At 39.8% G+C, this 22,955-nt stretch overlaps 1 protein-coding gene across 2 annotated transcripts in view; it reads right to left on the bottom strand.

Moving 5' to 3' along the window:
* Positions 1-2,281: 2,281 nt before the first annotated feature.
* LOC131988750 (ephrin-A2-like) overlaps positions 2,282-22,955 on the bottom strand; it is a 92,387-nt gene continuing 71,713 nt past the window's right edge. The window contains exons 2-4 of one of the 2 annotated variants that reach the window (XM_059353982.1): positions 12,320-12,612; positions 5,243-5,308; positions 2,282-3,729 (exon numbers count right to left, since the gene is read on the bottom strand). In XM_059353982.1, coding sequence (XP_059209965.1) covers positions 3,605-3,729; positions 5,243-5,308; positions 12,320-12,612 — 484 coding nt within the window. In that variant the 3' untranslated portion in view covers positions 2,282-3,604. Of the gene's footprint in view, positions 3,730-5,241; positions 5,309-12,319; positions 12,613-22,955 lie in introns of both variants that reach the window. The other variant, XM_059353983.1, reaches the window with a different exon arrangement.

Here is a 22,955-nt window from a genome sequence, read left to right on the forward strand (position 1 = left end):
TTTTCATCCATTACTGTTATGCAAATATTAGCAGTTGTGCGTTTCAAAAAAACAACTGGTGGTGCCAATTCGCCAGTCAGGTGCCAGTGAACCATTGCAGGAGAAGGGTGTATTATCTATATTCAACTGTTCCACCTCAGCCAAGCATTAAAACTTTATTTGTGATATTTTTGTGAAAATAGTAGGATTAAAACATTCTTGGAGATATCTGGAATGTGACGGAGGCCCAACCAGACGCTGCTTTTTATTTGTTAGATCACAAATTCAATCCAAACTTGAAGGACGCTCAAGAATGGAGATTTCCACTTACACATGCCAAATCTCTCAGTGTTAACTAACTTCTAACTTGAGGGGGATGTTCAAAAGATTTTTTTCCAGTCCGGAATTCTTTTTTCAGATTATTTTGACACCACTTGAATACACCACAAATGCCCTATCGTGCAATGTTATTGAAAGTGAAATATTGTTGTGTTTCTGCTCCGTGATTCAGATCCACTCAAAAATTTAATGGGTTCTTTCTTAGCTCATGCTACATACTTCTACCGAGTTTCATGAAAATCGAGACATTAGTTTTTCCATAATCCTGCCGGCAAACAGACAAACCAAGCCGAGAATATGACCTTTCTCTTGATCAGTGTATATGATAAGCTAATCATGTGCACTTTTTAGTAAAATTTGAAAATGAACTATAGCTACAAAGAAAATTACAATATTTTCCTCCAAAATATGGTGAGCAGAAGTTTAAAGTAGCTGGAAATTTGCAGGAAATACTCAAGTAAAAGTACACATACATCAAAAGCGTACATATACTTGAGTACTGCCGTCCCCGGAAGGCCACCCTCCATGAAATCTGATTGAAACAAGAGAGGAAAGGCCATCAAGCTATCCAGTCTCCATGTTGTCAGCAGTTCAGATTAGCTGTCACATCGCGGAGGGAGAAACAGCTGAAGATTGGAGAGGGTGATTTCATCTGAATAATTTCATGCTTTGACTGGCAGAGCTCACTGCTCACCGTCCCAAGACTTTGACGTCAGAGGAAGATAGACTGAGCAAAATAAAGACCCAGGTTCAGTCTAATACATGAATACAATCATCTGCCCTTTGGGGGAAGAAAAAAAAAGAAAAAGACATTAAATGAAAAATTAATTCACATTTCCACTGAAGAAATTCCACTCACTTGGCTTATTTTTCGAGTAGACAAAAAGACAATCTTTATTTGTGTGTTTCTCTCCTTGCTCTGACTTCTGTGTTTACTTTTGACTGACTGACTTTAATGACTGAGGTCAGCTCCCCACAAAAAAACACCACAAACAGAAAAGGAGACAAACTCATACATGACGCTCAGACCTGGAGGCATCCTACCACTACCAACCATGGATCACAAACCAGAGAAGAAGAACGATAGAAGGACAGCATCAGTGGAATAGAAGAAGAGAAAACACATTTTTTTAATCTTCCACAGGCTATACCCCATCACTGCATCCCACACAGGAGTAATTAACAGTGATTTTAAATGCTACAAAAATAAGATGAAACAGGGAAGGAAGTGCTTCCCCTTGTTTGTGTTTCCTTGTGTGTGTGTGTGTGTGTGTGTGTCTTTGTACATGTGTGTATGTGCATGCCATGTCCTTGTAAATGTCTAGATCTGCATGTGCTTTTCTACATGTCTGTATGTGTGTGTGTGTATGTGTGTGTGTGTGTGTGTGTGTGTGTGTGTGTGTGTGTCTGTCTGTCTGTACACTGGTCATCATGTGTGTATGTATGTGTGTGTTCACAGTGCTTACTCATTATGTTCACTTCCCAACATTAAAGAAGAAGAAGTCCCATGATACACACAAACTTTCCTTTTGCTCCTCCGCTCCCTCTCTCTTTGTGCTGTTCCCTTTATAGTCCTGTCCATGAATGCTCCCAAAAATCTCAGCGGAACCGTCCCGTTATCAAAGACTGTGTGTGTGTGTGTGCATGTATATGTGTGTGTGTGTGTGTGTGTGTGTGTGTGCATGCGCATGTGTGTTTTTGTGATGCTACCACACACACCTCGCCTCATTTGCCACAGTCTATGCGCTTCCCTTATTGGTTTAACCCTCAGACCCAGGACCAGCTTCAGTCAGTATTTACGTCCATTGTGATCTGGCCTGGACTCTGAGGGGCCGATTTCCAGTCAGTTTCACCCCGTGGGTCCATTTATCTCCCGACCCGAGCTAATCCATCAACGACCGAAAGCCAGACAGGAGAAAACCGTGTGAGCAGAGAGGCTGAATTTTTCCTTTTGATGTCTGAAAAAGTCTCAGGGAAAGCAAGAGAGCGGTAGCAGGGTGTTTCTGATTTTTCCCCATGAAAAAATATATCATCATTACAAACGAGATTGATCTGAAGGTTTCACAGTGGTCATGCAACTTGAGTGTCGCCTCCTTTTTTTGTCACCTGTCCTCCGTTCATCCTTGCTTCACTCTCCTGCTGCCCACACACACACACATCCCGAGCCGTTCGTCCTGCCAGTCCGAGAGAAGGTACTGTTAAGTGACCACAGTCGTAATAATACAGAAAGACAAAGAGGTGGGTGACCAGTGGTACATTCATACATGAGAAAGTCATGGTTCCAAAAGTCACCCGACCCAATCGACATTAGACAGTGCTGAAGATGCCTGTGCTGGCCAGGCTGTGATAAATGCTTTGTTTAGAAACATGAATAAGACAGAACACATCCCACCTGAAAATATACACCTCACCAAACCCACCCAGAACACCCCCCTACACACACCCCGCCCTCCCACTGAAACAGGCTATGATTATACTTGTCATTATATCGTAGCTTCTCATAAAAAATAAAAAAAAACAAATCAAACAGTATGATTTTTATATCACATTTCTGTGCATCTAAACTGGGTCTGAAAATATCAACACATATAACATTACATTTCCCATATGGCCGTATTTATTTAAATCTGTGCCCACATTGTTTTCCCTTTCTTTTCTGCACAGGCCGGGTCACTTTTCTCCTCTCCGTCTCAGTACGTCTGCTCTTATTCTCGTTGCAGTTGGAACTGGTCCAGGTAGTATAGAATTCCAATTACAATGCAAGCTTGGCCACTTCCAATTCTTGGTTTGACGATGGGATAGCAATGTGAGAAAAATCCAATTTTTGTGCATCCAGGCCTATCGCTTAATGCATCCTGCAGTGATTGGATGATAGGAATTGCACTGGAACGACAAGTTTAATCATAGCCGCGGCTACATCTACCCCATCAGTGGCCAAGAGTCAATAGACAAATCAAAAGGACCCGCTGATATGAGTGCAGAGACATTTCCCTTGTGTTTTTCAGCTGAGGGGTGCTGTCCCACCCAGAATTCAGGAATCAGAGCGCAGCTTTCCCAGACAGCTTGAGACCCAACCCTCTCAGCCAGGCCTGGGAACAGTGTCCGTGGCTGGGCCATGGAGGGGGCTGGCAGTGGGGGTGGTTGGTGGTCGTATAGAGGTGGAGGTGGGAGAGAGGGGGGAGGGGGACGGAGACAGAGGGCTTCCCTGAGGGGTGGTGGATTTAGAGGGACAGCCAGCCCAGCCCAGCGACCCTGGGTGGGAGCTCCAGGAGGAGGGGGAGAGGGGTCACAGCCAGGAGAAGAGTCCCAGGAGCAGTGAGGCCAGAACAGCTAACACGGCCACGAACCCTGGCCTCCAGCTTGGACCTCCGTCAGTCAGGAAGGGCTCCGGAGAATCATATCCCGACCCATCTGAAACGGAAAGAAGAGAGAAAAACGACAAAACATCTGAACTGAGCGGGACACACAGACAGATACAAAGACAGGGTGATGAAAAAAGTAATGGATGGAGTGAATTTGTAGAAAGACAAAGGGTAGACGAGTGGAACTGTTATAGGGGGAAAAAATGTGGAATATGAGCGACATACTACAGAACTCCCACCCTTCAAACGCCAAGAAAAGGCAGAGAGAAGACGGCAGCGAGGGATGAGGAGAGGGAAGAAGGAGGAGGAGAAGACGACAGCAACTGAGCTCTGCAGGGGGTTTAACCAACCTAATTACAGTTTAATCACAGAGACTTGGAATCTGGAGCAGCTGACACACACACACACACACACATACACACACGGAGAGAGACACACATCTACTCACACACATGTGCAACCGCTCACAGCTCACTATGGTGACAATATTTCACAGATGAGATGGAAGTTGCAATGTCAGACAGATTACTTTAACAGCATAAAATGAAAAAAAAATCTCAAAGAGGAGCTGCAGCCATGACAGAATAAAAGAACGCGTGTTGTTTCAGTAATTATGGAGGAGGAGAGAATTTCCTTCCCCCTTAGCGAAAAACTGGAATGATCTGAGTCTGGAAAGCTGCGAAGGCCGACTCTCATCCTTTTACGAAGATCTTCAAAGCCGTGTCATTACCTAGGGAGACGTGTTACTACCCGGGTTTGATTCTTTAGTCGGGCTTAGGTTGAAGACTCATGAGGTGGAATCCGCCTTTTCAAAAGACCTACAAGTAGATATACGAGATAACGCAAGTCTAGTGTAATGCCTGCCTCTACATGTATGCCAATCTTTTGTTGAGTTATTTTTGAACACGCTGCTCTTGTGTGAGCACTGCGTCCCGTCTACGCCAATCTATGAGAGAGCTATTTTCAAAAGAGTGTATCTCATCAGGCTACATGCTGTTTGGGGGAAAAAAAGGCCCGGTATGTGGCCAGCAAGTCATGCTTCATATTTTAACCACAAGGCTGATGCATAAGGAGAATTTTATTAAGAAATATGAAGTGTCTATTATTAGATTAGACTTCTACAGTATGCGATGGGTTTATTATTAGATTGCTCTCTTGTTTCTTATGAGCAAATCTAGCCGGTAAAGTGATGTGAAGGCTTGGTAACATTTTTAGAGAGCACTTTCAGCCTGCTCTGTTCTCTTTCTACAAGGACAGAAGGTCTCCCTCACACCCAGTGTGATGTGATGTGATTTGATGTGAAGTGCGTATGCCACTTTGTGCCTGCGTGCATGCGCCTGCGCACACTTGTGTGTGAATGTGTGTGTGTTTTCGGCGTGTGTGTGTAAAGGTGTTAAAGTGTTGCCTGGCTGGTCTGTGAATCAGAGCAGAGAGTGTTGCCGGGGCATTCTATCAGACCTCTTATTCCCCCCTAATTTTACTTTGATAGCCAATCTGGACCTTTGTGTGGTTGTGTCAATGTGTGTGAGTGTGTGTGAGTGTGTAGTTAGAGCGTGACTTACCTGGAGGTCTGACATACACCTTCAGCTTTAGACATGCTCGCCCCACATGGTTTGGGTGAGGAGACGCTGTAAGAAGCAGAGAGATTGAAAGAGATTAGTTGAGAGATAAAGCGATTTGTGCTGCTGATTGCGCTCATAAAGTAATTGAGAACATTTAATAAATGTTTTTTTTTTCTTAAATGTTGTTCTGTCTCTGAGTGGTACGAGGCGGTTGATTGGACTGGGAGTTTACAGAGACAATACTGTAACCATAGCCCTGGGGCCAGAAAAGAAATTGAGATGCGGGTCCTGATTATTTATCCTCCTCATTCCTCGCTCTGTATTACTGTCTCCTACAAGCACACACAGTGAACACAAATTATTTAGAAATACACGGCATATAAAAGTAGATTTGACATGGGGAAAAATAGGGCCTCAACATTTTAAGATGCAACTGGTGGTATTCCATATTTTCTTGCCGTCAACAAAACCTGAATATGACATAGGGCTGGCCGATATGGACCATAAAGTCATATCCTGATATATTTAGGCTGAATATCGATATACAATATATATCCCAATATTTTTTATCGCAAAGTGAGAGCAAATGTTCAGTCAAAGTCAAAGCCAGATATGACATGTCACAAGTAGTTGTATTGAAACATTTTATTCATTTATTTATTTATTTATTTTATTCAAGTGAACATAAATACTGTATAACAACAGGAGTAAATAACTTAAATAAAAATAGCCTATGAAATAAAATAGGCCAATCTTTTTATTAAATAAATATTTTTATATGAGAAAAGAATAGCGAACATTACAAAAGAACTTAATATGACAAGCCCTAGTAATTGCAGCATTTATATATAAAGAAATATTTTTTTACTATATCAATATATGCAATGTGGTCTAATTCCACATTATCATTTAAAAATATAGTGATATATATTTTTTATATCGATATATCGCCCAATGCTAATATGACATCATCACCCTAAAAAGAAAGAAAATAATCCTTGATAAAAAAAGTATTGTACAATGAATATAAATCGTCAGAAAAAAATAAAATAATAACAATAACAATAATAATAATAATAATGTATAAATATATAAAAATAAAATTTTAATTTTTTTTATAAATGATCAGTTCCATCAACATAATTACATGTTAGACTGCAGCTTGACCGCTCTGTTAATACAGGTGCGTGCCTCACTCTGTGTGCGGCGAGCGAGATAGCAAACATTTTTGACAGCAGCGAAAATGTTGTTTTTCAAAAAGCTAGATGCCACAAAATATGGATTGAAGCAGAATATTTATATATTATATTAGAAAATATTACATCTATACTTTTTCAATTAATTTTGACGATTGCGCCGTACAACAACAAATACTTTGGTAACGCTTTATAATAAGGTCCTTAATAACCATTAATTAACAAGTAATAAGGCATTATTCTCGCTTTAGATCCGGTAGTTGCAAAAAGCATAGTTAACTTATAGTTAACTTATAATAGATGAGCAGTTTATTTTAAGTATATTTTAATATCAATAAGCAAACAAAATAAGATTATTAAAGGCATGGCAAAGACATAATGGGTGGGTCATGGGTGTTTGTAATGTCATTATTAACACTTATATAAGCTTATAAACACACAATAATGTTAAGCATCTTGTAAGGACTTACAAGGGCCTTATTACTTGTTAATTAATGGTTATTACAAGGACCTTAATATAAGGCGTTACCAATACTTTTTGCTAATTTCTTCCACCATTTTGAAAGATTTCTGTCCTTAGTAGAAATGAATGGTTGTGGTGCTACAGACAAAGCAGCAAAGAGAGAAAGTGTTAAATTACACATTTCTTCTATTTTTCATTTTCATTTGTTGGCAATTAAAAGTATAGCATAACACACTGGCTTATCATTTAAGCATTATAATGCAGGTCCCAGTTAAATGCCTTTATCTGTTCTGCTGATATTATAATATAGTGGCGCTCAAACTAATTAAAAAATATTCAAATTACCACAACCCAACTGAACCTGGTGCTTTCAAGACCCCTCAGGAGTGTGACTGGAAGGTCATAGGTCTGATCCCCACAACAGCAAGACACCAAAACTTAATTTAACCCCAATTATTTTTAGCCCCTGTACCTATTTATGGAGACACTGACAAAACATAACAAGGTAATAATAGAGATACAGTGGAAATAATTATAGTGCAGACTGTTCACTGTTCACAGGAGGATTTCGTTTGCCAGAAACCAGTGTGTTTGTGTGCTTTAATGCCGACTTCTGACTCCATGAACATGCAGACTTTTGTAGACATTTGTTCTTGATCACTGGGTAATTGTTACAGCAAAGTAAAACACACCTACATTACTGTAATTAGCTTGAAACAAAAGTGTCAGGGGTGGAAAATGAAGGGTAGTCATTATAAAAGAAAGGAACATGTTTTAATGTTAACTTAACACTCATTTGTTATAATTTGACATTAATGTAGTCATTTATGCAGCCTATTACTCTCTTGATGACATTTATTGCTTCCAGCAGTTGAAGAGTTTCTTATATTATGTCCTTTTAAGTTCTCTTAAACCCATGCTCCCGAGCTTGTGAGCTCCCGTAAACATACTGAGCACTCCAGGCAACGTAAACAAGTCTGTGAGGGATCAGCCCGCACACTGGGATTCAGTCACACTCACATTCACACCTAAGGGAAATACCGGCTCTCAAATCGACCTGACTTGAATGTCTTTGGAATGGGGAAGGAAATCCATGCAAATTCCCCACGGACGCAGGTCCTTCTGCCGTGAGGTGACAGTGCTAACCACTGAGCCACCATGCTGCACTGGCTGAATGCAAAAAAATTGAGAAAAATGTAAAAAAAAAAAAAAACCAAAAAACTGTGATTCAAACTTCAAAGTAGAGTAAATTAAATTGAATCTGGGTTTTTAGTCCCACCTCGCTCTGATGTGAAATAGAGCTGGAGACCTTAAAGCAGATGGTGACCAACTCTGTGACCGCTCGCATGCACACACACACACACACACGCATGGATGTGCAAAAAAGAATGTGCACACACGTCGTGCTTGCAGAAGTGTGCGTGGAGACCTATTGGCCTTCTCCCTTGAGGAAGTCCGCATAGCCAGAGCCCAGAGTGACCCTGGAGAGGACCATCATCAAGATCCACAGCGCACAGGAAATAAATCTGACCCTTCCTCTGCCCTCTCCTCCCTTCTCTTTCTGCCCACAACTCCTCCCTCCATCCTTCTCCCTGCCCTTCACCTCCTTTACCCTTCCCTGTAGCCCACTTCCTTTGCCTCAAATTTCTTCAAATCATCCATCTACGCTCCTTACAGCGCCCAGAGAAAGAGCATCACGGTCCCCTATGAAGCCCCGCCAGCTTTGTATCGAGCTTTCTCTCCTGTTGTGTGTCTTTGTTTCGGGTTCCCTACTGTTTCACTGACAAATGGCAACATTTCGGGGAGAAAAGACTAGAATTGAAAAAGACACACACCCTCCTCCCGCCCCTCCTCCCCTATTCTTTTTCTCCGTGCCCTCCAAAAAATTCTCACTTTTGTCATTTTTTAAAAGTCTTATCGGCTCTCCCATCGCCGCCGTTTCCCAGCACATCCACAATCCAACGTCTCCTGAAAACCCATTGAAAATCACTCAACCTCATCAGATGGCAGCTGGGAGAAGTAAGGGGTGGAGCGGACCTGTCAACATGTCAGCCACATGACGAATAAACACACACACCGGCGTGCACACATGGGTACACACTCGCACAGGTCTGTCCGCAGATCACCATCAAAGATCTTTGTTTTTTACTTTGTGGAGTAACTGCGGAGAGGAGACACACACACACACACACACACACACACACACACACACACACTTAAAAACACACACTCATGTGAAGGGCCGGGTGGTTAAAAATGTCAAATTGCCTCGTTCCACATCAATACTGACCTGTGTGTCTATGTGTGTGGGGGACTGTGTGTGTGTGTTCGGATGTGCATGCAAGAGACAAAAAATGTGTGTTGCTGTCAGTCAAGATGATGGACATGGCCTTTCACGGACTCACAATCGCTTGACAACTGACCCCACAACCAGCCCTCCCCCCCTACAACACACACACACACACACATACACGCACACTCCAATCTAGTGGAGTACACACTCCCCTCAGGGGTCCCAGGAAGACAATACTATAGTCAGCAACTATACAACTCTGGAGGGGCCCTGTCCATCCTTACATGAGCCTGGAAACAAAAGAGTGTGTGTTTGTGTGTGTGTGTGCCGACTGGGAAAAGTGCAGTAGGACATCGGGTGGCTGTTATCTTCGCCTCTTTAGCTCTCTGACTCCCGCCTGCTGTGTCTTTGTGACAGTGTTGACAACAGACCGGGGCAAGGAAATTTGTGCAAATACTTCCTACTCATTATTATTAAAGTTACTCATGTCAGAGGAAACACATCACTTTAATCTTATTATCTTTCACAGCAATTCAGTAGTGCAGCACATTAATTTCCACTGATTGTATTTCGTGTTACTGCATTAGAAATAAAATCTGAACACAGAAATGCTTCGACAAATTGAATTAAAACCTGTGTCGAGTCGGGTTTTTTGTCTCGGCTGATCACTCCGTCCGCTGTCTGAGTGAGGAGACTATAACTGTAAGGTCAGATTCTCTATCCGAGGGCAAAAACTCAATCAAGAAATATGTCGCACTTGCATGCCGACCTGAAACTGATGGCAGAGGAACCTCATCCCATTATGGGTCACGGTGAGAATGCATCATCTGCTGCTAAAAAGGTTAAGGTCAGTTTTCAGCCGACTGTGCAGCAGCGACGTGGGGAGAAATGTAGAGAGCTGTGCCTGGCTGCATAGTGGCAGAAACGTTGTAGAATCTGTCGTTTATGTGACAAATTCAGAACAAGGTAACGTTGAAGGGTAAGATTTGGTCAGTGTAACACAGTAAAGGACTAAACTTTTTAATTTTCTTAATTGTTTATCAAGTAAAGTCATCAAAATTATATCTTAAAGCAACTACAAAGAGTTTTTTTTAACTAGTTATGAAACTGTTTTATTTTAATATTGAAGCTTCTACATGACCTATGTAAGAAAAAAAGACCACCAGCAGTTAGATAATTCTATACAATTATTCCTAATGTCTGTGGCATTTTACAGCATGCAGACTGGAAGAGCCTATGTTAGCATTTACGAGGCGAAGTTTCACAGTGAGCAGTGCATTAGCCAGGTAAAGACAGGCAGGAAGAGATTCTTCTTTAGAGAATTTTCTTTTAGACATCATATTTTGTGGTTATTGCAGGGGGCAGGATAAGCAAGGAGAAAAAGAAATGAATTGACCAAAGAGCAAATACGAAAGCTCCAAGGGGCAGTAAGAGAGTACCGGTGAAAACACTGTCAACCTTGGTCAGTCATTCAACAGCTGGGGAGAAATGTGGGATTTAAAAGGATACAAAACCAATCGTGAATTGGCCCTCTTCCTCCCAGACAGGTACGAATTATGTCTATTATGTCTACAGTCTAGGTTAAGGTGGACATACCTTTCTTATATTTCTATTTTTTACTGCTGTTTTCTATTTATTGTTATTTTGCAATCCACTTTGCTGCTGTAACTCTGGAAATGTCCCCTATGTGGGAAATAAAGGAAATCGTAATAACTGCAACACAACTGGCTTATAACGTAACATTTTATGTTGGCCATGCTACCAAGCTAATTCTGGCTTATGATTATAAAGACATAACATTACAGAATGTTAATAACTATGGCTTTCTCAACAAAATTAGTCTTACTGAGCAACCAAATCTGTTAGTTGCAGGTTTACATGTTACATGGCTGTATGAAGGGTACTAAAATAAAGTTTTAATAACTTAGTTTCAGCATTGTCATATTAGTTATTAGTCTTACATAGCCCCAAATAGATACATTACCCCATCACTATGCATTCTGCAAACAGCTGTTTAATAAAGGAAAACTGTATTATGAAATAAAAATGTTTTCTTTAACTTGCTTCAACACTTTGTGCTCATGGAAACACTACCACTTTTGTCCACAGGGGCCGCCAAAATCAACACAAAATGAAAGTTCCTTTTAGTTGCTTTAAAGAGAGAAATAAGTCGTTCCAAAAGGATTCATTTTTGAAAGTAATTTCACACTTGTCCACATGGCCGTTTGAAGCTGTCCTTTCTAGACAAATGACAGAATTGATTGTTTGTTCCAACACCGTGCATACATTCCCCTGACAAGTGACCTCTTGTGATTGTGTGAATCATGACGGTCCTCTCTCAGAAGACTCATTTTCTTTCTACATATTCTTCCATCTGGTCTGTGGATTCAAACCGTCAAATGTTTTGTCACAAGCCCAGCAGCTCTTGCAGCCTACACAGAAAAAAAAAGTGGCACTTTTTCTGTGCAACCACAGAAAGTTTGGACATTGACAACAAAGCTTTTGAAAGTCAATTTAATGTGCTTTTCTGTGATTACCAACTGATCCTGCACTAAACAGTCCGGATGCGGTAAATCTATCCCACCCACCTGCTACACGGCGCAGCTGAAAACAATGTTTAAGAGTAATTTGAAGCTACTATTTGTCCCATGCCTTGTGGGGGGAATGATAGCTTTTTTAACTCTGTTCAGAAAACAGTCTCAAGGGGTAAGGCCCATCTGTGATACTAATACATCACTTGTTGAAGTGAGGAGAAACATCAATACAGCTAATATAAAAATGATTACAAACTACGCCTGGTGACATTTTTACCACTTTGCTGAGCACACCACTTATGATCTCGACAGAAGCAGAGAGATGCATCAAGAAATAAAAAGAGGGAGAGAGAGAGTGGCGTGAGCGAGTGAGAGATGGAAGGTGTATTTATGCACGCCTGTGGGTCTACTGTGTTTGAGAACTCTCTCAATCAACTTCTGTTGATTGCATATTTACATATCGTTTACGAATGCATATTGAACAGAAGCGTGGCTAACACGCTGTGCATGCACGCAACAAACGGACAAACACTCTTTACCTCTCACACACACACACACACACACACACACACTGCAGAGCTGATAACTCACAGATGTAGTAGTACTCGTGTCCAGGCCTGAACTCGAAGCCCAGGGAGAAGGGAGTGAAGAGCTGGAACTTCTCTGAGAAGCGCAGGGGTCCGTCAGGACTGCTGGGACGGTTGCACTCCCAGCGCTTGAAGCCACGCATCCGGTGCTGGCAGGAAGTGTAGCCCTCGTGGTTGACCATGAACAGGATGTAGCGCTCCATGCGCCCGTGGGACGGAGGACCCTCGTAGTAAGGACAGTAGATGTCCAGATAGTCGTTAATGTTCACCGCCACCCTGTACTCTCCGTGCCAGAACCTGCGGGAGGAAACAATGAATTTCTTCATGAATAAAAATAATCACAAACAGGCTCAGGAGTATGCACAGAATAAGTGGTTTGGGGTGTGGAGCCCTAGTTTACTGAAGCGTAATGAGATAGTGTGAGACACGTTTTTGAGAAAAAAAATCTTCCACATTTCTATGAATATTTACTACCTATATTAGATTTCTGTATGATTGCACAGCATAAAGGAGACCGCTGTGAGTGCCCACTTACTGCAGTCATGCTGCGTAACGTAGTTATATGAAATTGCATGATCGCTGTTAGGACATTTTTGTGTTCGCACATCACCACAGGAAGATCTGAGGTCGAGTCAACTACAACACAGCAACCCGTAGAGACTCCATGCGTTGCTCAAGGACACTTCAACAAATGCTTTCTGATAGAGGCTCTTTTAACCACCTGAATCATTGCAGCAGAAACATCCTAGAGGGTGTTTTTTTTCTCCTACTATTTAATAAACAAGGGAAGGTCAGAAAAATCAATATTAACCCTTCTGGTTATGGCAAAAGTCTGCATAGTAACCAATTTTATTTTAATAAAGCTCGCCGAGCTACGCTTCACGGGAATTATTAGCATGTTTAGAATATAGTCTTTTTTCCAGGCAGAGTGCTTGAATGAGCCTTCTCTTACAGTATGATACTCAAGAGAAGTGGGTCATGTGGTGGTAGAGAGCACACATTATTATCCCACCCCCTTAAGCAGTGCATAGAGTCTGTGGTGAATGCCCACTTAGTTCCGTACACATGGGGATCACCGAGGTTGGCATGATGAATAGAAGTGGGTCAGAGGTTACTGAAGAAGAAATATTAGCATGTACACACATTGTAGAGAGGATGCATATTGTGGTGATTGTCATCACTGTATTCTCATCATCCTGGCACCGAGTCAAAGAGTTGTGAAATAAATGCAGGTAACATATGGAAATACATAAGAAGATGCTCGGTGACTCCCTAATCTCCTTTCAACAATCTCTGCCAGGCAGTTAGAGTACATTAAAAACATATGGCTGCATTTTTTTCCCCCACACATTATACAGGCTCTATTTATGTTTGTGTTTTGATGCCAATGTTGCTTATAGAAGAACTAAACTTCTGTTTACAATCTTGAAGTCACTGGAGTGAAACAGTTTCTCTCTTAAAGGATTAGGCTGCCGATATTCTATATTTTTGTTATTGTCGACAAATGCCATTTAAATCCAATACCAACAATATGGAGTCTGTCTCTACGCACTCCATGACTTCCCCATCTTGTCTGTAGCTCTCACGTTTGCTCTCAAGATATACATCTTTAAAATGAAATTCATTGGAGAGAAAGTGGTTATAACGGAGCTGTCAAATAACCTATGTAATGTGATTTTTTTGACACTGTTAGAGATTGATTTTGTTAAATTGGAAACTGAAAACCCCACCAGCCCACTTGAAAGATGTGATAAAACACTTACAGTTAGAAAAAAATAGAATTTTCAATGAGAGGAAAGTGAATATGTTTGATTTTTTTTATATGGCAACCTTTTACTGACTATTTCAATAAAAATAAACTCATGACTGGTACTTGATACCTCTGACATTACTATTCCATTACACTAATACATTTACATAATAAAGTGGTGGTAGCAGAATATTTTTTATCATTTTCAACAGAATCCACAACAAAACATTACAAGTTAATGAAGCTGAAGCTATTATAGCCTATAGGTGCCCAACCTTCCTGCATTGCTTTATGATTTACAAAAAAAATATATATTTTTATACACAGATCCTTTATCTATTAGTCAAATAATCAACCACTTATTTCATTTCCATCAGCCCATCCTGTACTTCTCAAAAAATATTATGCTTAACTTTTTTTAAAATTACATATGTTGTTAAAATATGTTCAGAACACATGTAATTGTATTACAAGAAACCCGATATACAGTTTATTTAATGAACATCTCTTTTCATCTTTAAAAAAGCAAAAGCCAGAGATATTCCTGTAAATCTGCAAATCCAATTTCCGACTTCTGACCAGAATCTGACACATATATTATTATGTGAACAAGTTTAAGGAACTGTGAATTCTAGTGTGTTTAAATGAATGTTTTAAATGCAAAAATGTAATCTGGGAAGTACTGAGCAAATGTGACTTGAATTCTACTACATGAGTTGTGTGAGTTTGTAAACTGATGTTTTGATAAATTGTTGCTCATGAAGTTGGAATAACATATTTTTTATCTCTTTCCATGAAATTATTGTGATAATGTGATTCATTCTTGAAAGAAAACGTGTATATCTTCTCAAAACTTTATTAATCAATCTGTTCCAAACATATCACAATGAAAATTAAACCCACAACTAACAGAGGATTGTGTCTGAAAATCAAATTATTCCAACTTTATGGCTAAAATTGAGTTTTTCTGGTGTTAAAGCAACAAAATCTTAAAGGATTTACTTTGGATTCCCCTCTCACTGGGAAGAAAAACACAATTTCCTTCAAAGATTCAAGGTAACACGGGGTAAGTAATTGATATGCAAATAGACATTTTAAAGGTGATGCATTTTCGTTTAAAACAGCTGGGCACAGTAGTTTTTAGCGAGTGCTGCAGATTAATACAGATTTGCTTCTGTAGCAAGTATTTATGGCAGCAGGATGATGATAATATCATACTTCACTGCTCAGGTTTGATTATGAAGAAACTTGCCAGCCAGTGGCTCATTTATGTGTTTTTAATACATTTTGGACAACAAGGCACAAAGTATTAAGCTATTGTATATCTGCTTTCAGACTACAAACATTACTTGTTAGTAGAATCAGTTAATTGTTGGTTATGGTCTCCATGAGGGAATGATTGACAATAAGAAAAAATACAGAATATCTTGGAAAACTGTCTTTTCTTATTAATTGATGTGATCCATTAGCAAAACGTCTTAAAGCTGAAACTGATCAATCAATATTTTACATCTGATGCTGTATCAGTGCTCACAAATGTAGCATTTGTTTAACCACGAGTCTTAAAATGCATTGTTCATGTTTTGCTTTCATACTGGCACCCTGCTGTGAGAAAAAACAATACATCAGTGTTTTTTAAATAATTGATAGGTCAGATGTTTTATTTACAGCACTCCATAAATAATATGTCCCAAGAGTACGACTTTATAATCCTTTTGCATCTTCTACAGCCCGCAGTCATTTAAAATTCAAGTTTAACTTTGAGACATTCTTCACTGAATCCATCAAACATTTCAAATGGCTGTTTAAAATTCCTAAGTGTTATATCGTAGAGTAATCTCTAAGTCTGTATCGGCCGCTTCTTCTTCGTCATTACCATCACCGCTCACCGGAGTTACGATCAATTTAATTCCGAATGAACCACGTCAGATACATTTTTGAAATTCAGCCGCTGCGTGTTATCAAATCTTGTTTCTCAAAGTAAATTTGAGACGCAGGAAAACGTCTTCAATCAAATGAGCATAAACAAAGCCAGTTGTCGGGCAATCTCGACGTCTCAGATGGCGCGCGCACACAGACGGAGCTTTTTAAACAAATTCATCATTTTCCCCCTCACCTTGGCAGTAATTGATTGCCTGGAATGAAGACATTTTGGTCTAAGCACTTTTGGTTAGTGGGATATTTAGCTTTGGGACAAATTATCCCTATAACGGCAGTCCTATCTCTCTCCCAGAGGGCAAATCAGGAAGTGAGTTAGATGTGAAATGAGCGCCTTCATGCTTCGGTGCCCTATCAGAGCGAGTTTTGCAGGTTCTAAAGGGATCCTTGAACAGATCATTTAGAGGCATTGATCCACTGGGGAGCTCCTCTCGGCTCTCTCTGCTCCCAATCAACTCTGATTAACAACTAAAGGGGAAAGGCAGAGAGAGAAACACACGGGGAGATGCACAGAATGAGAATAAAACGGCTGAAAGGAAAGAAGAGAGGGAGGGAGGGAGGGAGGGAGTGGGAGACAGAAAAGGTAGAGGGAGGAATGGAGATACGTGGCAAATGAGGACAAAAGAAAGACAGAGAAAGGAAGGAGGGGGACGGAGAGGGATAATGAGATTGCAATAAGAGAAAGAAAGAAAGAAGAGAAAGAGCAGAAGAGGAGGAGGAGGAGGCCAGCTGGAGGAAGAGCAGATGGAGGAGGAGTTTTTCTGTCTTTCATTTCAATTTGTACGACTGTGTGGTTGTCCATCTGAGACAAATGTGCTTTGCCTATTGATTGTGCACTGATACATTTATGGATGACGACCATCTGAGCATTAGTGCTTTGGGCATACAATGTAGTGCATGTGTGTGTGTGTGTGTGTGTGTGTGTGTGTGTGTGAGAGAGAGAGTTTGCATGAATGGACACAAGTTTGTGTGCGTGGTTGGTTAAATGGTAGCTTGGTAAAGTGGGTCTCGATGAGTGAGGATGCTCAATCCAAGAAAGGGCTAATGTGCCAGGATACATTAGGTTGTATTAAGCCACTCAGCGCCCTGCCCTGCTCCTGTGACACTGTCTGCATTTCTAATACGCCCAGGCGAGTGGAAACCGTGCGTGTGTGTGTGCAGGTGTGTGCCACCAGGCTCGGAGCTGTTAAACAGCACACGTTAGTGTGCAGTTATGTGTGGGTAAATCTGTGTGTCCCTGCATCCCCTCCTCTCAGGCTGTGTGTCATTTGGAATTAAACACACACACTGCACTAGCCAAAAAGACATGGGAATGCACTCACACTTACGGCATGTCTCTTCCTCACAGAGCTTATGTGTGTGATGTGTGTGTGTCGTTTAGTGTAGGTATTGGTGTGTCTTTCTTTCAAGTTGCATTTTTTTCTTTTATCACACTTGCATGTTATTTAGACCTGTATTAAACCTGTTATGGCCTTTACACACTAGGGGTGTGACAAGTAACGTCTGTGAATATTTGTGTAATATTCATCTTCTGTGTAAAACCATATGTGACAAGTTTAAAAAAATTATATTGATGTGCAAATTAATCACACCAAAAGAAAAAGCTCCTGGTATATAAAGGCCTGCACAGACATTACAATAAACTCTAAGACTTTATTTATAGGGTATGCATTAAGCTGCCATATCACTGACAAAAACTTTTCTTCTGTTTTATTTAATAGCGCATAAAAAGAATAATGACAAAACAATATGAATAATAACAAAATATGCAAGAGAAGCCTAAAGGCTCATCACAGATCTCACTTTTGTTGAGAATAATAATAAAAAATAGATAGACTTAGACTTATCGGATTAACATTTAAACTAATTAGCAACAAAAAAAGTTAATGTCATTTAACAAAAACTGTCACACAGATGTGAAAAGAAAAATAAATCCAAAATTAACATCATAAACCAAACAAAAAATATAACAACTCAGACAATACCTCACCTAAATGCTTGTTGTAGATTTATCCAGGAAACTAATCAAACTTTATGATCTTTTATGATCATGATGTTGTCATTAAAGTCAATTAAACACTTTTGGAAACTCGTATTTTTCCCCCTCTTCACTGCAGTGATGTCGCAGTGTACTTCAGGGTGTGTCAGTACACCGTGACATCAAAGATGTGGTTAGTTGGGTTAGGTTAGGTTGTAGTTAGAGGACGGACACACCTCTTTCAACGAACCTGGTCTCACAGGAATCCATGAAATAGCCACGGAATAACTCAAATTTCCGTGAAACTGACACGGATTTCGCTACAATGCAAGTTAATGACATAATGTCATATCCCGTGGCTATTCTATGGATATTTTTTCCTATTGGTTTGTTCCAAGTCATGGAGTCATGGAGTCCCGTGGCTATTTCACGGATTCCTGTGAGACCAGGTTACTTTCAACACCTATCAGGGATATTGGATGTCTTGAACCAAAGAAGGCAGTGAAATGCTAATGTTCAGACTCGTGTTAGGTTACTCTTTTCTACCCTTTTGTCAACAGTCGAAGGTGAACGGAATCCCTTTTTGCGGTGGCAGAAACTCAAAGATTACCAAAAACGCCCCAAAGACAACAACAACAAGTATCTGCACAACTTGAGGGGGAAATATACCTTCTGTCCACTTGTTGAAGTCTAACAATATCTATATCTATTAACTGCTAAATGCTTCACTATGTTCACCAGCTAGTTGCCAACCATGTTGTTCAGACTGGCCCCCCCCAAAATATGTCAATATAACGCGTTTGAAGCAGGCAGCAAAATACGACTCACATTTATGTTTTTGTAAAAACAAAATTAAATTACTTTTTACATAACTTACTTGGCTCACGTCACCCTTGTAACTACTTCACTTCCGGCATTTATGGAAATGTATAACTCCTAACTAGGAAGTTTATTTTGCCCTAAACCTCGGTCAGTGGTTTTGTAGCTTAAATTCACAGAAACTGCAGCCTACATGGTCGCCCATATAGTTGGAATCATTTTGTTTTCAGACACAATCCTCTGTTAATTGTGCTTTAATTTTCATTGTGATATGTTTGGAAGAGATTGATGACTAAACTTTTGAGAAGATATACATTTTATCTGTCACAAATAAATTATTTTTTGAGCGCTCTGCAGTACCGTGAGCCAGAGAAACACTTCTGTTATTATGGATGGTATTGACAAACGGTCTATTCTGTCGTTTAGGTTGGAGATCTTGTTTTAATGTTTGATTCTGAGCACGAGTAAACTCAAGGAGCCTGTAAATGTGACAGTAACATATACTAGGTATGCATACTTAATAAAAATGCTGAATATCATCATGATGAGTATTTGAGTTGACTACATCAAAATTCATTAGTAGAACTCCATCAGGAATCTTTGTGTAAAATATCCTTATATAAATAAAGTTTACTTCTTCAAAATAAATTAATTTTTGACTCACAGATTACATGGTTTAAATATTTGTAATAATACGTGTACAATAAGTGTAAAATCAGTCGGTAAAACACATTTTTTTAAAGTAAATCATAAGCAAATTTGCAGTTATATCCTACAAATGTTTTCTATTATATTTACTCAGTTTGTTTAGTGATTTCTACTCAGGTTTTCCACATTTCAGTTACATTTACTCAATTTATGTGGTAATTGAGCCAAGTCAATTCATTCAGACGTACTTGAAAATATTACTTAAATTTATTCATTACTCATGTTTCATTTAACCGATTTGAGAGCTTTCAAATCAACTCAATATTTTTAACTGTAAAAATGTTGCACTTTTTGAATTGAATTAAGCAATATGCAGTATTAATTTTTTGAGTGTAGGTTAAACACTATAAGCAATGCCTCTCACATTACACATTTTCCCTCCAGTACAAAAAATACAGATTAACCTACTTTAAAGCCCCTACTGTATATGTACAGTTTTTGACTCTATCAAAATAGATGCTCTTGCAAACCTGCAGACGACACAGCACCTCCCCCCTCCATCAATCCAACCTGAAGATATTAAGAATGCAAAGCTGTGAAGCAACACATACACAGACTGCACCAATTTCCACTGTGATTGTCTCTTTTTTTTTTTTGACAAACAAAAAACTTCCACAAAACTTATTCCATCATAATAATTTGACAGATGCTATAATACAGCGGGCTTTAAGGTAGCTTACAGCAAAGTACAGTGCAAGTTCCACTAATCCTTTTACTCATTCTGTGTAAACTCTGATCACCGGCACAAGAAATAGTGCATATGCTTCTTATTTTCTGGGTGATAAAACTTGCTTATCTTTCATTTCCAGAGATAGATAGCTTTTTGTATTTCTGGCATATTGACAGTCAATATAATTTCCATATACGGAGAACTAGCAAAAGGAGGAAAACTTGATAATTAGGTTCAGGAAGGAATGGAATGTAAAAATGTTATCATATTTTTGGCTTTCAAGCGCAGCAGTGTCTTCGTGAAAAAGGCTTATTATGCCCATAAAACAAACAAATTGTTGTTGAAGTGCATCTTGTTCAGTACAAGGTCTTTTTTCAGTTTTTTGTTCCGCCTCCTCAAACCATTTCTTTTTAATATTGTCTGTGTGTAAACCTGTGCAATATGATATGATGGTTTGCTTCGTTTCCTAATCCCCTGATGTCTCACAGATTCTCCTCACTCTTTCAGTTCAATTGAATTGTCTGGCGAGGTTAGCCAGATGCAGCCGAAAGGACTCGGCTTTCGGCTGCCGGCTCTCAAATGAATGTAAAAGGCTCATTTTGAGGCTTGGACCACAATCAGTGGAAAATACTCTGTGTGAAAGGGTTTAATGGTGTTGTGCACGTACGTCAGGATGAAAAGAACATAAGAAATTGTGGAGTTTAAAAGTTTAAATAAAAGATTAAGAGAGAAAAGAAAAGAATTAAGGCTTAGTGTGTGACTGGATGTGTATCTACGTACTGTAGATGCGCGTACAGTAAGAAGTGTGTCTGTGTGTAGTGGCCACTTCTTAGTATTCCGACACCATTGAGTCATCAACATCAACTCTCCGCATGGCTGTGATCAAAGCTGGTTGAAGAAGCCTCGGATGTTTACCATACCTGCCTGCGTCCTAAACAGCAGGCCGGATCAACCAACAAACATCAAAGGATGCTTCGCTCTCTGTCTCTCACTCTCACTATGTCACCCCCTCTCTCCATCCATAACTTTCTCTTTTTCTCCAGTTTCATTTTATCTCCCCTTGTCACTCACGCAGATGCAGGATTCACGCTGTGGCCTGAAAAAACAAACAAACAAACAAACAAAAAAATTGCTCTGGGTACAGGAAGTCAGTCAACAAAAAAGCTTTCCATACGGCATCGAGATATTTGTTCAAACGATGCTTCAAACAGAAGCTCGGGAATAACTTAATGATGCAACCTACAAGGTCTGTCAAGGATGAGCAAACATCCATGTAAACAAAAAGACAACCTTTCTTTCTTCTTTGTTGTCCTACCTTTTATATGTTATAATTGAGATAAATTATTAAAGCTACCCTGTGGAAATCACCCTGTATCATTCATAGAGAACAACAGCCTTAGCTGTTTCAGCAGGTGCCCCAAAACGACAAATATGTTTACGATCAAGACACGAAGCCCTCTAGTGCCGGTGGTAGTTATGACAGGTGTGAAGGAGGACGCCAAGTGATGTTATAATCAGGACTGACCATTTCGTTCCAATGGCCCATTACTCCAAAACCCCAAATTGTCCAAAGAAATGTTCCAACTGACCGTTTGTCCGATAGCCCATTATCCTGATAACAAATGCCCATCGCTCTGAAATCGGTGTCAACGGAGGCATTTGTGGGTAACCGCAACTCTGCCTTTCCACCAAAACCTATATCGTTATAGCCCGAGGGGAGATTGTGTATTTTTGGCGCATTGGGTGTTCGTTTTGGGGATAACTGGTTGTCTGATAAATGGGCTTTCAGTCCATTGGGGCATTTTTCGTACGACTGTGGTTTCAGAATAATGGGCCATCGGAACAACTGCATGGCACCGTTATTAGAGCAACAAAGTGCGAGATCAGGACATCAGGATAGATCCAACAAGACACAACTTTCACACTGTTCAAATACTTCAATCATTTGCTGACCATAACCACGTGTTGGTTGTTGTAATCATCAAGGAAGCTCCCCTTGTCTTTAGTTTAACCCAAACCATGATCATTTCTTAAACCTAACCAAACCTTAAGTGTAGCACTGTCACATCTTCAAAACAGATTTATCGTCTGGCAATCCTGCTGATATGATCTGTAACACTGACTCTCTCCCACTATTCAAATCCAGACTAGCTTACTCAGTATTATTGCACTTTGTTTCATTATTTTCTGTAAGCGCAGCACACTTTCTTTGTTTTGTTTTATTTCTTGTGTCTTGTTTTCATTCACTGTTTTGTCTTGTTCAAACTATTGTACAGTGTCCTTGAGTGTTAGAAAGGCGTTTATAAATGAAATGTATTATCATTATTATTATTATTTTTATGAGCGTCAGTACAGAAAAAGTTTTTGATGCATGCATCTTTTTGCACTTGAGAACACAGCTGATGCAAGACGCTATACTGCTAATTACTTGACATGAACGTAAACAAATTTAAAGCCATTTAAAGATATTTTTCAAGAGTCGACTTTGCTAATGTTTTATAAGGAAGGAACCTCAATGGACCTCAATTATTTTTCTGCAGAAAACTGAATGTTTACATAACTTCAGTTTGTTTATATGAAAACTCTAAGATGTAATGGAAAATTAAAAGCAAGGCAAGCATTTCAATCGGCCAGTGAAATCCAACTTCTCTTGGAGAGTCAAAAAAAACAACAACCATGTTGCTTATTCCACACATCACTCCATGTTTTTTGGAAGAGTAAAGAAGAACAGTTGGACGAATCAGGGGGTGGATCGATTTTCAATTTTTAAAAATCCC

The sequence above is a fragment of the Centropristis striata genome, chromosome 16 (genome assembly GCF_030273125.1).
Source record: "Centropristis striata isolate RG_2023a ecotype Rhode Island chromosome 16, C.striata_1.0, whole genome shotgun sequence".
Taxonomy (NCBI): domain Eukaryota; kingdom Metazoa; phylum Chordata; class Actinopteri; order Perciformes; family Serranidae; genus Centropristis; species Centropristis striata.